This window comes from Chrysemys picta, chromosome 10, assembly GCF_011386835.1.
Source record: "Chrysemys picta bellii isolate R12L10 chromosome 10, ASM1138683v2, whole genome shotgun sequence".
Lineage (NCBI taxonomy): Eukaryota > Metazoa > Chordata > Testudines > Emydidae > Chrysemys > Chrysemys picta.
The window spans coordinates 48,610,146-48,627,610 of NC_088800.1; the positions used below are offsets into that span (position 1 = coordinate 48,610,146).

The following is a 17,465-nucleotide window of genomic DNA, read 5'->3' on the forward strand; positions in this document are numbered from 1 at the left end:
ATGGCTTCTGTGTTTCGTACCTGTTACGTTATCATGCTGTAAGCGCCTCGGTGGCTGCGTTAGAAACTTTCCTCCAATGGCGCAGCCCTCTGAGGACTGACAGCCCATATGGCCAATGGTATGAGAAATTAATGATTTTATCCCCGCCCCCTGATCTGTGAGCGAGGGGAGCACGGTCCAACTGAGAATGTCGGATGAGGAGAGGTCCCGTCTCCCGGAGAAGCCGCGGCCAATGGGCGCGGAAGGGGCGGTGCGGAGCGTGGATTGTTTATATCTTGGGAGGGGAAAAGTAGGTCAGAAGGAGAGCGAGGGTGGCCTACCTGGGGTCGTGGTAGCCGCTGCGGCGCAGGTAAGGGGGAGGCGGAGGCGGAGGCGGGATGCGGCTGCGGCCGGTCCGTGGACGGAGTGAGCCTGCAGCCTGTTCCGAGGCGGGGGGATCTGTGAAGGGTGGGAAGGATGCATTTGCGACCTGACCCCGGGCTGGGGAGGGGGATCTGCGCCGGGGGAGATAAGCCTGCGGCCGGTCCCTGGGGGGGGGGGGGGGGAGGGGAATCTGTGCAGGGAGAGTGAGCCAGCAGCCTGTTCTTGGGCGCGGGGGATCTGTGCTCTGTTAAGGGGCTGCTGTCTATGGGAGGAGGAATAAATCTTTGTGTGTGTTTAGGGAAGGGGTGTGAATCTGTAGCCTGTGGGTGCTTTAAAACCTGCTCTGTGGGGTCAGTCTTTGTCCTGTTTGGGACGACGGGGAGACCCATACTGCTCGCTAGCCACCCCTATTGCCCTCCCCTGGCATAGACAGGGTAGATTCTAGTCTGGGCTCAGTCCCAGGTTCTCTGAACGCCTGCTGGGTTTGTATTGGGGTCAGTCGTGTTCTCTGGCCAGGCTGGGCTTCCTTGAGCATAAGGGAGTGGGGTGGTGTCTGGAACTGGTCTGGTTCTAGCTATCTCTAGCAGACAGGAGCCATGCTGGCCTCTGTGTCATCACTGAGGGATTGACATGCTGCCTTGGATACCATGGAGATGAGTCTGGTGTAAGAACCTCAGGAGTACAGAATTGCCATCTGTGATGCTGGCCTGTACCTGAGAGCTCTAGGCAAAGTCACTCTTAAAACCCAAAGGCTTGAGTGCCAATTGCACACTAGTAACACTAACCTCACCCTCTTGTGCCCCAGGGATTCTGCAGTTAGAGCCCTGGCCTGGACAAATGGCTGATTTTGCCAGCTGCAGCCCTGTGGCTACCTTGTTTGCATCCTGAGGGAACCGAGTCTGTGTAGCTAGGTAGAAGGGGTCATTGTTATTGAACTGCTCTTTCTTCCTTAGTGTCCCTGCACATTTGGACAACTTTCTCAGAGGTACTTTGCAGCCTGGCATCACTCTTTGCCCTCGTGGTATGTTGAGTGTGACTTGAACATGGCTCTTGTAGTTGTGCAGGCTGCTGCTTTCTTTATTCCATGCTGACCTTGCAGCAGCATCATCACCTGCCCTCCTGACTATGAGCTCAGTTATTCTAATTCCTTCCTGACAGGGTAGCTCTGTCACTTACCTGCTGAGCAGATTGCAGGAGATAATTTGCTTGCTGCTCTGAGCAACCATCCTCATATTACATTGATCTTGGCATCCTTTGTTAACTGCCAATCAAGTGCCACATAGACCTGAAACTGGTACTGCTGGGCCTTGGCACATTGCATGCAATCAGCTAAAGCGTCATTCTAGACTTCCTCAGACCTCGTACTGCCCCAGATATCTGTGATCATGCGTGCCTGGCTTGCGGTGATCCCACTGTCTTGGGTCAGTGTGAGAATGGACCTGCGGTGTGATGGGCCCTCAGCCATGAGACTCTTTCCTCCCTGAAATCTGTCTTAGTCCTTTGTGCGTGACTTTTAAAAATGTGTCTGAACCTTTCTTCCTCCCTCCTAGATGACTGAGTATAGCCACTCTTGAGTCTGTATTAACCTTTACCTCTCTTGTGCTGTTTTCTGTTCTCTTCTGCTTCTGATGTGCCTCAAAATGTTTTTATTTATCTCTCTTTATGACTATGGCTTTTAATGCTTTATAGAGTGGCTTAAAATATATGAATTGCCTGGTATCTTTACAAATACTATTTTTAGTCTCTTCCACTGGAAGTAAAACTTTGCCCTTCCCTGTGGAGTATCACCCCACTCCAGTAACATTGTGTACCTCCTTGGGGTGTATTACCTCCACAATTCTCCCTCACCTATGGGCTAAATCCCTGCCTCTGGGTTATTGGCCCTCTAGCCTTACCCTAGTATCTTTCTTCTCCTTCTCACAGGCTCTGCTTTCAAACAGGTTTAACTTCTGATGTGTAATATCAGGCTAGCTTTTTTTGTGTCAAGTTAACACTTTACTCTCTTATCATCTTGGGCACCAATAATTAATCTTTTCCATTCTCCCCTAGAGATCTCTGATCTCATCTTCCTATGTAGTAGCAATGTTTAAACAACTTGGCATTCTGCTGATGCTTGACAAGTAACCTGGGTGCAGGTTTTCAATTAATCTGTTTAGGGTCCAATCCTGTTCCCACATGAACCACTGGCAAAACTCCTTGACCTCAGCAGCTGCAGGTTTGGGCCTTTAATCTTTGCTCACTGACTGAGACATGCTCTCCCTTCCCCATCACAGGTTAGATCCAATTGTAACTTATGGAAAGGAAGGAGAATGGTTCTCAAGTCTCAGCTGCTGAATAAAAACTAAGCTGATTCTTGGAGTTGTTTGTCAATAATTAGGCTTTGTCTGACTCATGTACTTCCTGCTACCTTCAGTCTCCCTGGGCTAGAAATAAATCACATTTGGATATGGACATTCTCTTCTTTCTCCCCTCCTTCAAAGGTACCTGATTGGGTTACTCAATCTGTACCTCTAGACCAACAATCTCCATTTCTATGTTCCTACCCCTCCCCGGGATATGTGTTCTTTTATGCCTCTTTCTAAGGTACTTTTCTTGCTGGGTCTGTTCTTCTGTAATGTTAGCTGGAGTGGGGGGAGAGACACCAAGAAACCCTCCTTCTTGCCCACCTTTGCTTTCCCTGTCTGTGAAATCCTGGGTAAGAGGAAGTCTAGCAAAGTTCGTGGAAGGCAATCAAATGCAGCCTCCTCAGCCCAAGGGAAGGAAGCCAGTTTCTGAGTTTAGTCCCCTCCTTCCATTTCAAGAACCCCATGCTCCAGAAAGCATTACCACAAGGACTACTGGCTCAATTGTCCCAGCTGATCTCAGCTGCTGGATTAAAGCAAAGTGAGACTCGTGTAAAATATCCAGGACCCAACCCATGTCAAACTGCACCCAGAGTGCATTAAGGAGCCAGGCCGGCCTCTGAACCTTAGGGATATGTTCCATGCAAGAGATACTTGGAACCAAATAGTGCAGAATGTGTCTGCCAAAGTTTAGTTTATTGGTGCAACCCCATTAGTCATTCAACTGGTAATCAAGGTGTGGGCTCTGCGCTGAGATCTCATGGCTGATGGGAAAAGTCACAACCTCTGGCCAAGCGCAGATGAAAAGAAACTCCCAGCAGCAGCCGCCAAGTGTCCAGTAAGACTCATAGAATATAGCAATCTTGCGTGGCAGATAGTTCAAGTAATTATTGATAACGAGACTACCTTTTTGGTTAAGGGATAGATTTTTTTTTTATTATTATTATTTTCCCCGAGCACCAAAAATGTACTGGGCTGTTTCCTTTGACTTCTCCCACCCCATTTTATCACTGTTATTGGTCTTATCCCAATTAAGCTTCAGCCAGTTCTCTCATCTTTGGCCCCCAGTCTTGGTTGGACCCTGGTAAAGCAGAACTGCACCATCCAGGTCTGAAAAGTGGAGACTTCCTGTATGTTTCCCCTACAGCAGCACAGCTTCCTACATCAATGGAAGGGATTTTTCCATCAATGTAACTTATCCACTTCTCCACAGCTATGTTGACGGAAGAATTCTTCCATTGATCTAGCTGTATCTACACAGGGGGTTAAGTCAACCTAACAGACTGGTATTTACACTTAAAACTGATTTTCAGGAATAAAACATTGACCACTGTCTCCTCTCCCAATTAGAACTCTGGCCACAGATTCCAAATCTATATGAGCTGCTCCTAAATCAGGTGTGTGTGGAAAGAGTAGGAAGCTGGTATTATACCATAAGGATTTCCACAGGGTCTCCTGGTGTAGGGCTGGTGTGTGATTCAGCACTTTCTTTCCTGCTTTAGGAATAGAATGAGGAACCAGAGTGTCTGTATTTCAGAAGGGGTGGGCTGGGAATAGACTCACAGAATCGTAGGACTGGAAGGGACTTTACAAGGTAATCTAGACCAGTCCCCTGCACTCATGTCAGGACTAACTGTTATCTAGACCAATAGTTTTCAGTTCCCTCACTGTCAGCAGTGCTCTGAACCAAATCTCTGGGCATCCCACAGGGAGGTAGAAATAGGTCATTGGGAAGAACAGAAAATCACATGAATCTCAGACGTGTGTGTTGCATAAAATGCTGGTAAATACCACTTATTTTTCTTTACTTCTTTCCTCTAACTCAAAACTGAGGTGTCTGTGGCAGTACAGTATATAGGCAGCACCCTGTCCACAGATCTGTTAAAGAGGCTAAGAGAAGGATCTTTCTCTCTCAGAATTGGTGTGGGAGAGTCCAGTGAATGATAAAGTGGCAGGCTTAGGCCAGTGCCTTTTTATTTCATTAGCAAAAGATAGTTAAGAGCTGCATAGGCCAGGGAGACCCCCCTCAACAGTGGGGCTATGTGGGGCAAGGAGCTCTCTAGCATATTTGCAGTAAAGGAACTTGGCATTTTCAGAATTAGAGGGATTTGCACATGAGTTTAAGGCAGTGGTTCTCAAACTTTTGTACTGGTGACCCCTTTCATATACCAAGCCTCTGAGTGCGACCCCCCCCCCCCATAAATTAAAAACACATTTTTATATATTTAACACCCCATTATAAATGCTGGAGGATACACAGGGTTTGGGGTGGAGGCTGACAGCTGGCGACCCCCCCATGTAATAACCTCACAACCCCCTGAGGGGTCCCGACCCCCAGTTTGAGAACCCCTGGTTTAAAGGATGTTTGGAAGATGTGTGGAACCCTAATGGAAAGCTCTGAGGAGGAGGGAGATGTTTTTTTGTGTGTGACATACTAAAAGGAGATTCTAGGGGGAAAAGGAGGGGATTGAACAGCAAGAATTGGCTCTTCTGTTTCCTTATGTGAGTTTTTGCTGTAATGGCTAGAAACTTGTTCTGGTCTCGCTGGGGAAAATAGAACCTCCCCAAACCTGGTCTCTGAGATGCAGCTGGCTAGGATTCAGAAACGCGCAAGAAGTTTTGTTCTTGAGGCAAGTCAGGACAAGCTGATGAAAAGATCATTGTCCCTGCACAGCAAGAAGTTGGTCTATCTTCTCCTCTTCCCATTATAGTAAATTAGTCAAAGATGAGCAGACAGGCGCACGCAGATCAACTTGTGTAGTGACTGTAGATCCAGGAGGCAATGCCATAGACAGCTATGATTGGGAGAGTTTAGCATCAGAACTTGACTATGCACAGTGTAGTTACCGGACCCACAGGAGCCTGCATATGGCAATTATTGTTGATCTTCATCTCTTTTCAGGACAAAGGTGAGAGTGTTGGCTGGTTCGTGCAGTAGCAGTTCTCCCTTGTATGCCAGTGCAGCGTGGCACCACCTACCCTTTGTTCTTCTAGGAGTATTTTTGGTAACCCAGATCAAAATGAAGTAGATCCTGGTATTTCTTTCAGCCAATTTGGGCTGGGAGCTCTGCAGAGGTGGTGAGCTTGGCTCCGGAGGGTAGGTTTATGCTTGTATTGTTCAGCAGCAACCCCTGCTGGCCAACAGGTATAGCATTGACCATGGTATGAAAGGTGTGTGTCTTACTAGTCTAGCCAGAGAGTAGTTTGTGCGGCATGGTTCCATAACGTCATGGTGAAGGTCCAGGTTTGACCTGACCTGGGCGATCCCAAACCTATTCACAAGGTGGCCAGGAGAGGGGGTTGGAGCCTGATGACAGGTGTAAGGAGTTGGGGAAACCTATCACTGGAAGGAGGTGGTGCCCAAATAGATCCTTTCCAGTTGACTGTGCTGCTCTGGGTAATCTTATTTTCTTCCCTTCCCATTTTGCAGATTATCTGTCTCAAAACACCATGGCACGACGCACACGCAACAGCAGGGCCTGGCACTTTGTCCTGAGTGGGGTACGCCGGGATGCAGATGCACGGGCGGTAGCTTTGGCCTCTGGAGCCCATGGCTGGGGCTATGACTCTGATGGGCAGGTAGATTGGAATATTAAGGCTTCTAAAGTTAAAACATGCTTTAGAAGAGGATATTTTTAAACACCCATTAAGGAAACCTTTCCTCCTCCCAGGATGTAGGTGACTAGTGGCTTGAGGGCTAGGTGCCCAGTGTGGCAATAGCATGCACAATGGGTCATATTTGGACAAGAGGCCAGTAGCCTAAGCTTATAGGGCATCTAAGCTGATGCAAATTACTTTCTTCCCCCGGTGTATGTTATGAGAACTTGGACTCTCACCCAATTACCAGCCTGTCACTTACAAGTCCCCTTGACACACCACCTCTGAATTTGGCTCACTTGGTATAAATTGATGTAGAAGAGCTGGAAGGTGGGAATGAAGCAGGAAAAGAAATAGAACCATATAAGAAGGGATAAATTAAAATAGCTACTGACCTCCTTCAGCTTGCTTCCCCCAACTCCTAGTTATACAGCAGGGTCTCAAACTCAAATGACCACGAGGGCCACATGAGGACTAGTACATTGGCCTGAGGGTCGCATTACTGACACCTCCCCTCCGTTGCCCTCGGCCCTGCCCCCACTCCACCCCTTCCATGAGGCCCCACCCCTGCCCCCCCCCTCTTCCCTGCCCCCATTCCAACCCCTTCCCCCAAATCCCCATCCCAACTCCGCCCCCTCCCTGCCCCCAGGGGGTGCAGGAGGGATGTGGGGTGTGGTGGGGGCTCAGGGCAGGGAGTTGGGGTCAGGGGTGCAGGGTGCAGCAGGGGGCTCAGGGCAGTGGGTTGGGCGCAGGAGGGGTGCGGGGGGTCGGGGTGCAGGAGGGGTATGGCACATTTCTGCCCTTTATTTCCCCCCCCGCCCCGCCCCGCCCCGCCCGATTTGTATAATATATGGAGATATACCTATCTCATAGAGCTGGACAGGACCCTGAAAGGTCATCAAGTCCAGCCCCCTGCCTTCACTAGCAGGACTAAGTACTGATTTTTGCCCCAGATCCCTAAGTGGCCCCCTCAAGGATTGAGCTCACAACCCTGGGTTTAGCAGCCCAATGCTCAAACCACTGAGCTATCCCTCCCCCTTTTAATGAAAGTATCTTAAGTGTGGGCCTTCCAATCACCTGTTCCCTAGGACAGGCGCCAACATGAAGTGTTGCCCTCTCTTCCACATGAGGAGCAGCAGCAGTTACTGCTTGAAGCCACCATTCCCTCACTCCTGAAATGCACTCTACATTTTTCTCCTTGCTTGCTGTATTACTGTTGGTAGCATCCTAGCCCCTTTTTCCACGTCAGTCCCTCAGCTGCCCAACCTCGCTCTCCCTTTGTAAAATCAAGACCTGGAATGCAGTGTGCTTGTTATCAGCCTCCTTCACTTTGCTTAAACTTTGCATCCTTCCCCATCCACTCATCTGTGTGGGCTCTTTTGGGCATGTACCTTCTGGGACCTTTGGGTATTACTGCAATACAAGGAGTGTCAAGCCATGGCTTTGTAAAGCACTGCTGGATCTATGGGATGGCCCTCAAATTTTAGCTTTCTGATGGTCTCCCTCTGCTTTTCCATGGCAGCACAGTGACTCTGACTCTGAGCCAGAGTTTCCTTCCCTCTCACCCTCCATCCCCAGCGCCATCCCTGTGACAGGAGAGTCCTACTGCAACTGTGAGAACCAGAATGAGACTCCCTACTGCTCCAGTCTGCACACTGTCCATCGCGTCAAGGACTGCCAGTGCGGTGAAGAGGATGAGTGTAAGGAAGCAGCTCTTAAGCTGCTCTTGCTATTCCTCTGGTGTTTGAACTGTGCTGCTTTCTCTTTGCCTGTATGTTTCAGGTTCCCCTCGTGTTATGCTGATGATGGTGCCTCTTGCTCATCTTTAGAGGAGTGGGGGGAGGGGGATCACCACTGCATTCTTAGTGGGGAAAATATAATCTGTGCTATTCCTGCATGGGGTGCTATTTTGTTCTTATGACATACCCCGAAGGGAAACTGGGAAGATACAGGATTTAATATACTGGTTATGATTCACAGGCTAAACTCTAAAGATGTTAATGCACCAGATCTCACCTGTGGGGGCCTGGTTTCAAATCCAGCTTAGGACACAAGTGAAACTGAACTTCATGTTTACATCCCAGGGCATGTCTATACTCCCCTGCCATGAACTTCTGGGGTGTGAATAGCAATGCACACCAAAGTGCTGTAACTCCCCTATGTGGATGCTACAGGTACAAACGAAATGGTTCCTACTTCACATTAATGTAATCCAGTGCACATTGCTGTTCATACACCTGTAGTCTGAACTGTGGAGCAGTGTACATGTAATGAGGATCAAACTCAGCTCAATTCAGTACAATTAGCAAACTGGTCAGGTAGTAAGGAGTATTGAAGATCAGGCTTATTGTGCATTAGGAGAGCTAGATAAAATCTGGGCCTGGACAGATGGTGGGGGTGCTCATAAATGAGGAATGAGAAGACAGCACACTGCTTGTCCTCTGGCTGTAATTTCATGAGCCTAAGGGGAATAAAAATGGAATTCTCCAAAACTCAAGGATGCTCTAGAAGCGTCTTAAATTCTCATTTTCCCAGATTAGACATCATCTGGGTTGTTTCCTGCTTGTCTTTCAGATTGACATTGCTGTTTGTAATAAACACTGAAGGCAACATTACTCTGTCTCCTACATGGCCTGGATTCCATCCCAACCTCACATGCTAACTGACAGCAGTTATGTATGCGACAGTGTTAGGTAACTGCAGTTGTAGGACAAGTTGCTTTCATATCTGAGCTCTGGTGTTACTCCCAAACAAGAACCATTGTTTGTTGATGGTGACAGACGTGGTTAAGGATGGACCACGCTAGCATGACATCCCCAGTCAGAATACAGCAAGAAGGTCTTGGACTTTGACAAGCTGACTATTCAACTAACTCAGTTTGGTATTTAAAAAATCTTAAGGCTGTTAAACTGTTCTGTTTCTGGGTTGGTGCGATCTCGTATAGCCCCACCTCCTAAATATGTTGTCTTCTTCTGAACAGACTTTGAGTGGGTGTGGGATGACATGAACAAATCGACTGCAACCCTCCTGACCTGTGACAACCGCAAGGTGAACTTCCACATGGAGTACAGCTGTGGCACTGCTGCTATCCGTGGAAACAAGGAGCTGGCAGAGGGGCAGCACTTCTGGGAGATCAAGATGACCTCACCAGTCTATGGCACTGACATGGTATGTTGAGACAAGCTGTTTAGGAACAAGTAGGTGCACAGAGATAGACGAGCTTTTAACAGAACAGTACTTGATAGCATGCCTCATCAATAGCTCTCAAAGTTCTTCATGAAAATTGGAATCCTCCTCAGCTACCAGACCGGAAACTAACCGTTTAATGCCTGAAGGGACCATTAGATCATCTGCTCTGACCTGTGTGGCACAGGCCATTAAATTTCACCACAATACCCCTATATTGAGCCCAAGAACTTAACTTCTCTGCTTCAGTCTAATTGAAGTGACTTACTTGAGATCTCACAGAGTCAGTGGAGGTCATGTATAGGACCCACATCTCCTGGCTCTCTTTCATGCCTTTTGTTACATTATTATTTGTAGGTCACCAGTGGTTGTCTCAACATGACAAAATAGAGAGATGGGCCCTGCCACACAGTGCTTGAAGTGACAGAATGCAGAGAAATGCCAGATTCCTGTCCAGTCAGAGATGCATCTTTTTCTGACTAGTTCCTAATGTGTGGTGAACGCTGGAACAGCACTGGAGCATGTAGATAAAGAAGTTATTACAGTAACTCCTCACTTAACGTAGTTATGTTCTTGAAAAATGCAACTTTAAGTGAAACGATGTTAAATGAATCTAATTTTCCCATAAGATTTAATGTAAATGCGGGGGGTTAGGTTCCAAGGAAATTTTTTTGGGGTAGACAAAAGGCATTGTATACTGTACAGTGATGTACTGTACTGTGGTTGGGAAGTGCCCCTGGCTTACCTCACACAAACACAGCCTGCTGCAGGCAAGGACGCTAGGAAGCACCTTCACAGCAGCAGCAGCTTTCCCGGAGAAGAACAGGCGCCGACTTTGCCGGGGGATGTTGCAGGCCCACCTCTTCCCACTCCACGTCCTTTCTGGAGCACATAACATCCCTGCTCCTTCCTCCTTACCCCCTCCCCCCCCACCCCCCGAAAGACCTAAGTGCCACCAAACGGCTGTTTGGCAGTGCTTAGGACTTTCTGGGAGGGATGGGACGGAGCGGAGACGCAGCCCTTCCCTGCTCCTCCCACTCCCTCCCAGTGCTTCGCGCTTAGGACTTTCTGGGAGGGAAGGGGAGGAGTGGAGACGTGGCGCTTCCCCGCTCCTCCCCTTCCCTCCCAGCTGTTTGGCTGTGGGGGAAGCACTGGGAGGGAGGGGGAGGAGGCGGAGAAGAGGAACTTGGACAATGCTTCCTTGTAAAGTTGCTGCTCTTGAGCAGAATCTTGCAAGCAGTGGACAGAGCAGGCAGCCAAACGACGTTCTAAGGGAGCATTGCACAACTTTAAAAGAGCATGTTAGCTAATTGAGCAGCGATGTAACTTTGAAACACCGTTAAGCGGGAGGACGTTAAGTGAGGAGTTACTGTATTTAGCTAACAATCACCATTTTCCACTCCCCCTTTGGAGTTGTAATGCTGGCTTTTGATGTGACCGTCTCCTGGTTTACTATTTTTGTCTGAGTGAGGCAGGCAAACTCCTAGAACGCAGTAACTTGCCCAGAGAGTCTGATGGAGCCTACTGGGACATGCTAATAAAAGTAGCAGAGGGAGAGACCCAAAGGTGCAACTCCTTGTGATGTTCACCTCTGGTGTTGTCTGGACCAGTGATCTGCTAGGTCACTCCAATCCTTGACTCTGGGAGCCAGCCTTACCCTGCTCTGCTGTGAGAACCCCCACTCCTGGGCTGTTCACTCACAGCCTCTGGCATGTAAGCCGCTCCCAGCTACTTACAACTGGATGACACTAGCCAATATCTCCGGTCCCAGACACAACCTAAGGAACCTCCGTCTTGCAGTGTCCAGTTATGCCCGCTGGACGCTGCAAGCTTATATGAGTTGGTCAGTTTAACAAAAAATTGATATGCACCAGGCTTGTTATCCAAAGGGGAATCTCTGACATGCTTCAAACCAAACGCACTGCTTCAGTAGAATAAACAAACAGATTTATTAACTATAAGGATAGATTTTAAGTGATTATAAGTCAGAACAAGAAGTCAGATTTGGTCAAATGAAATAAAAGCAAAACACATTCTAAGCTGATCTTAACACTTTCAATGCCCTTACAAACTTAGATGCTTCTCACCACAGACTGGCTGGTTGCTCTTCAGCCAGGCTCTCCCCTTTGATCATCGCTTCAGTTGCTTAGTGTGGTGTCTGTACATGTAGTTGTACGAAAGAGAGGAAGAGCATGGCAAATGTCTCCCTTTTTATCATGTCCTTTCCTCCCTCTCAGCTTTTCCCCCTTCAGAGTCAGGTGAGCATTACCTCATCGCAGTCCCAGACTGACCAAAGGAAGGTGGTGACTCACTCAAGAGACTAACAGATTCTTTTGTTGCTGCCTAGGCCAGCGTCCTTTGTTCCTGTGAGGCTGGGCTGGGTTTGTCCCATACCTGCCCTGATGAGGTGTGAACTGCCTCTCTGCTCTTGAATAGTTTTTACCTGGGTTTATTTTAAGCCACAAGGATACATTTTCAGCCTCGTGCCTCCATACATGAAATTATAATCTATAACATTACTATAACAGCAATGCTCAGTGCATCATGAGCCTGCCGAAGACACCCAACATGACAAACTTTGCATTGGATACCACACAATCATTTTATAAAGATGAACATGGGGGTGTAGGATGTTTCCCCGAGATAGAGCATCACACTCCTGTATTGTGTCTCGCTGCTATGTTGTGCTTAATGCCCTGAGTGGTTCCATGGCAGAAACAAAGAACTTGTTTTCTTCTTTGGCATGGGCTACTTCCATCCAGATGGTGGGAATTGGGACTTCAGATGTGAATCTCGATAAGTACCGCCACACATTCTGTAGTCTGCTGGGCAAGGATGAAGACAGCTGGGGACTCTCATACACAGGTAATGCACGGTATGGAGGGGGACTGCTGCCTTTAGAGTTCATGGGGAAGGCTCATGGATCTGAAGAAACCTAATCCTAGCAATTGTGGAAGTGCTCTGAGGGATGGGAATAAGACTGAAATGGTCACCTGGACTGTGAATCTGCTCTGATATCCCTAATGGACTTGGACTGAAACTGCTGCCCACAGCCAGCCTTTCATTTGGGCAGCGGAGAGAATCCATGCATATTGTCAGTGTTGCTGTTTTCCCATCAGGATTGCCTCTGTCATTTAAAGTCTCTTTTTTGTATACAGTGAAGTAACTCCCTTAACTGGATACATAGACTGACCTAGAGGCTGAACTTTGTCCATGCCCCACCTCCCCTGTAGATAACAGCATAAACTCCCCCCACCGCCGCCACTGTGCCTCAACCTAAAAAAGGAGTGAAGGAAGTCCAATCTGTTCTGTATTTGCTCCACAGCTGAGGCTGCTAATGAGGCTCTCTCCCCACTGCCTTGGTGAGAACACCTAGCTCATTTCACTTAGGCTGTCGCACCACAGAGAGGCAATAACTTTCAGACTTTAACACGTTTGGCCTATACTTGCAAGAGTACATTCCACCATTGGCTGTCTCCTGAGGTGCCAAAGACCCTTCACATGCTTTGGGATTGAGGGCAGCAAATGGTGGTCACAGGGAAATCCAGGTTTTTTTAATTAAATGGTTGACTCCTTCAGTTTATACAAACTAGGAAGAGATTGTGGAAGATGGGATCGATCTAAAGAGTATAGGATTGCTTCTTAATCTGCTGTCTGTCTGTCTAAGGATTACTCCACCACAGGGGAGATAAAATTAACTTCTCCTCAAGGTTTGGCCAAGGCTCCATCATTGGGGTTCATTTGGACACGTGGCATGGGACTCTCACTTTCTTCAAAAACAGGAAATACATAGGTAAGAGTTGGGACAAGGTGGCCTTCATCCAGCCAAACCCACCCTTGAGCACAGTGGTTCTCAAACTTTTGTACTGGTGACCCCTTTCACATAGCAAGCCTCTGAATGAGACATCCCTTATAAACTATAAGCACTTTTAAAATATATTTAACACCATTATAAATGCTGGAGGCAAAGCGGGGTTTGGGGTGGAGGCTCACAGCTTGCGACCCCCCCATGTAATAACCTTGCAACCCCCTGAGGGGTCCTGACCCCTAGTTTGAGAACCCCTGCTTAAGCACAACAAAGTGAGGAGACAAAACATGCAGGGAGGGAGGGGTGTATGAATTATGGGACATTGACCCTTTGGGTGGGTCTTCAGATTGTTGCTGCCTCTTGGAAGTCTCAGTGCCATCTGACTGTTTGGAGATGGGGATAGTTAGCGGACTTCCTTAAATAGCAAACTATAGGAAGATTAAGTGCATAAAGCAGAGTGTCTAAAACACCTATTCACTCCTTCAACAGGCCTGACTTCAAAAATCTCCTGCTTTCCAGCTCTCTATCCAGAAGTTTGTAGACCCCACATTTAGGTGGGAGAAGGGATGACAGTTCAGATCACAGGGCATCCTAGGAACTGTATCCCTGCATTATAGGCAATTACCTAATTGTGCCCTTGCCTATGACTAACACCAGCCTCCTTGATTGTATTTCCTCCCAGGAGTTGCAGCTACCAAACTGCAGAACAAGAAATTCTACCCCATGGTGTGCTCCACTGCAGCCAAAAGCAGCATGAAGGTGATCCGCTCATGCACCAGCTACACATCCCTCCAGTACCTCTGCTGTTATCGCCTCCGCCAGCTGTTGCCCAACTATGTGGATACGCTGGAAGTGCTGCCATTGCCTCCAGGACTTAAGCAAGTTCTACACAACAAACTAGGCTGGGTGCTGAGTATGAACTGCAGCACACTGAAGCCTTCCACCTCTTCTTCCTCCTTGTCGGGAAGTGACTCAGATAGCTCCTGTGGGTCGGATGCAGAGGCATGCCAAAGGAAGAGGTGCAGGAGGACATAAGTTATTTTCAAACAAACTGCCTTGGGGGGTGGTTTCCTTCATTATTTCTGAAGGTGATCCAGGCCAGACACCTGTTTGTGGGGACACCAACTTCTAATCAAGTTTGCAAAGACTTCTACCCTCTTGAAATCTTTTAAGCTACAAGCATCAGCCACTTGCATTGAATACCTATCCCAACTGAGGAGAGTGACTTCTTTGAAATAGGCAGCCTAGATAACCTGCAGCAAAATTTCCTAGCTTCATCTCCTACTCACTGCCACCATTACTAGCTGATCTCTAGGGCGTAAACTGTTCCAGCAGAGATGCAAGCTTTCAAACTGGCTTCCTGGCTTCAAAATGTGCATCTCTTCTAGCAGGCTTTATGATCAAATAAATGACTTGACTCCTATCAAAAGACAAAATCAGTTACCACTCCACCTCTCTCCTAACTGTTGTGTTGGTTTGGCACCTGCAATGAAGGCATCAGGTCACTGGGACGTGATCTAGAACAGCAGTGTTTAGAGAAGGGCTCTTAAAATTGCATCTATATGCTTTACTGTTGGCATTGTTGTGAATAAGCAGTTACTTGCTAGAGTTGATCTGTAAATGATCTCATTTGAGTCCTGTAACTTCTTTAATTGCTTTGCATGTTGGCTATTGCTGCTTTTCCTGTATCAGACTATTTAAATGGTAATAAAAATACTGTTTAACTGCCTGTGAAGGTATGAGCTAAAGTGTGGCTCTCAAGAATATAGTGTCAAAGCAGCAACCCAGGAAGCTTTGCAGGAAAGCAGGAGATTAGTATCTTCCAAGTCTTCTTGTTATTCCTAATGACCCATTCAGGCTGATTGCATACTGTCTGGTGAATGTTCCCCAAGTACACCCACTGTTGTGATAGGAATATTGACTATGTAACAAACTTCAGATACGGAAATGATACATGCATACAAATTGGATAATCAGCAAATCATAACCTTTACACTGATACCTTACATGACCCACTGGTCTCAGTTAGGATGCTAGAGTGAAACAGAACTGGTACATAGTTCTCTTCTGCTGTCTAATACTTATGCTCCCTGTAGCAAAGTAATATCATACCTGCCACAAGGCTGGGGTAAGTGAACTCTTCCCCCTCCCACCAAACATAGGGAGGCACAGCACCAGAAAGACTTGTGTGCTCCTTCCTCTTGTGTCTGTTTGTGAGAGCTGTGGAGCCTGCTGTCTTCTTTATCCACAATCTTACACCTCAGCAGTACTGAATAGCAGCAGGAAATGAACTCCCTCTCACTTCCAGCCTCTCCTCAGAGGGGGCTGCGTTAGCAAATGACTTCTGGTTAAGGTTCTTCTTCTTGCAGAGCTCTAATCTTACCCCTGAAGTAGCCAGATGCAGGTGATTTGGAAGACTCTTGTCTGAACTGGAGCTATCACTGAAGTGAAGGCGTTTACATGCATATGGTGGAGGCTGAGACCTTCAGCTTTCAATATCAACTGTGCTGAACTAAGTTGGGAAAGCACTACAGAGTGCCCTTTAACATTCTAAGTACAGCTGTGGGAGGAAACGCAGGAAGTACCCACATGTCTATTTGGAAATACTGTCACTGGTAGAGATGATACAGTGATGCTCCTCTAAAACTTCCCACACTAGCTACATGCATTCTCTGAGATGAGCCCAATACCCTCCACTGTGATGAAATCGTTATGAGAACTTGACTTGCTTTTCCAGTTACAGGACCTGGAACATCTGTTAGATGAGAAGCTTAACCACTTGCTCTTCTGTATTAGGACACCGCATTATTGTGGTTTGTTTTGTTAGGGGGCTTATTCCTTCACCCTCTCACTTCCCTGGTCCTTCTCGCATGAACAGAGAGCAACAATACCCGAAGTCCAAAGACGCAAACAATTCGATGTTTATTGGGGTGAACTTCCAGCAAGCATGATTCCATTTTCCTTTTTCCTTATTTTCGAATCCTAACTTACTTCCTGTTTGCCCCTAATTTATATAGTAATATTTTTAGCTATACCTTAACCAATCATTCTACTAAAATTTACCTAACCAATCCTAGCATATTGTAACATGATTAGCTAACCAATTATATCCCACTACCTTAGTTTACACCCAGCAAAATTAATTATACAGCTGACAAACAATTACAGAACCAGACAGAGACCATGCAAATAAACATACAAAACAATACAGAAGTGAGGATTTTACAACTACATCTATACAGACATAAGCATTTTCCAGCTGTGTCTATTGATAAGTGAGTTCTTACCAGACAGAAAACTATCAACCTAAGTTTCTTTTTATATCTTCTAGGCTCTTTCCTTTCTCTGGAGGTGATAGGAATATCAGAACAGGATTGTATTCCTAACAGCCCAATAGCACCTTATTTCCATGTGACTAGTTTGGAATGTGAGGATGTGACCATGCATTTCCCAGTTTATGGCTGCCTCTGCTGCTTAGCCAAAGGCCTTAGCCTAAGAACCAGGCCTCAGACTGTCAGTGAGAGAAGGCTCTTACACATACAGAAAGTGATTTTGATTCGTTCTTTTATACATCTATAACTAGCTAAGTGATAAGAATACACCTAAATTCTTAAAATATAGGCCTTTACAGACAGGCCTGAATATCTATATCCTAACATGGTTGAACAAGGAATTTCTTTGGCAACACAATGACCTGGCCAGCTTGTTTACTTAAATTAGTTTATTGGAAGAACGTATCCCCATGGAACAGCCATTGAAAACAAGGATTTCTATTCATCTGCTGTCCCTAGTTTCCCTCCTCCAAGTAAGTGAGCAATGCTACCTGGAGACCCACTGAAGCAAGAGAGGATTCTCATTTCAACACGGAAACCCAAACTTAAAGAGCTAGGGCCTTATTTTCAGAAGCATTCAAAACCCACAGTTCCGAGAGTCAAGGGGAGCTGGGAGTACTAAGTACCTATCAAAATTCAAACACTAGTGGTCAAAGTTTGGGAACCCAGCGAGAGGCCATTTTTAAAGCAGTTGACCTTAACATCTCTGGGGTGGAATAATACACACTCCCTTTTTGTTCAAGAGTTTTCTCTAGCTAGCCTGGCATTGACGGCTGGGGAGCCCAGCTATCCAAGTGCAGATGATTTTACTCATTTTAGTCTGGTCTGCTCTCTCAC

General features: G+C 47.0%; 1 protein-coding gene across 8 annotated transcripts; it reads left to right on the forward strand.

Moving 5' to 3' along the window:
- The first annotated feature begins 13 nt into the window (after positions 1 to 13).
- SPSB3 (splA/ryanodine receptor domain and SOCS box containing 3) lies at positions 14 to 15,025 on the forward strand. Of its 8 annotated transcripts, none has more exons than XM_065559739.1 (8): positions 253 to 349; positions 5,608 to 5,802; positions 6,136 to 6,284; positions 7,825 to 8,002; positions 9,283 to 9,470; positions 12,251 to 12,353; positions 13,156 to 13,281; positions 13,979 to 15,025. In XM_065559739.1, the coding sequence occupies exons 3-8, from the start codon at positions 6,156 to 6,158 to the stop codon at positions 14,329 to 14,331; spliced, it is 1,077 nt and encodes a 358-aa protein (XP_065415811.1). In that variant the 5' UTR covers positions 253 to 349; positions 5,608 to 5,802; positions 6,136 to 6,155; the 3' UTR covers positions 14,332 to 15,025. The 8 variants fall into 8 exon arrangements, with proteins under 8 accessions (XP_005294427.1, XP_065415814.1, XP_005294426.2 ...); XM_065559740.1 differs by lacking the exon at positions 253 to 349 and adding an exon at positions 527 to 4,299; XM_005294370.4 differs by lacking the exon at positions 5,608 to 5,802 and having other exon boundaries at positions 14 to 349.
- Positions 15,026 to 17,465: the final 2,440 nt, after the last annotated feature.

What these genes read in the sequence shown, in the direction of transcription:
- SPSB3 (XM_005294369.4), top strand. Translation starts at nt 188, where the DNA reads ATGTCGGATGAGGAGAGGTCCCGTCTCCCGGAGAAGCCGCGGCCAATG. An exon ending in CAGTCTATGGCACTGACATG is followed by an intron (nt 9,471 to 12,250) that starts GTATGTTGAGAC and finishes ACTTCCATCCAG; the next exon opens with ATGGTGGGAATTGGGACTTC. An exon ending in CTGGGGACTCTCATACACAG is followed by an intron (nt 12,354 to 13,155) that starts GTAATGCACGGT and finishes TGTCTGTCTAAG; the next exon opens with GATTACTCCACCACAGGGGA.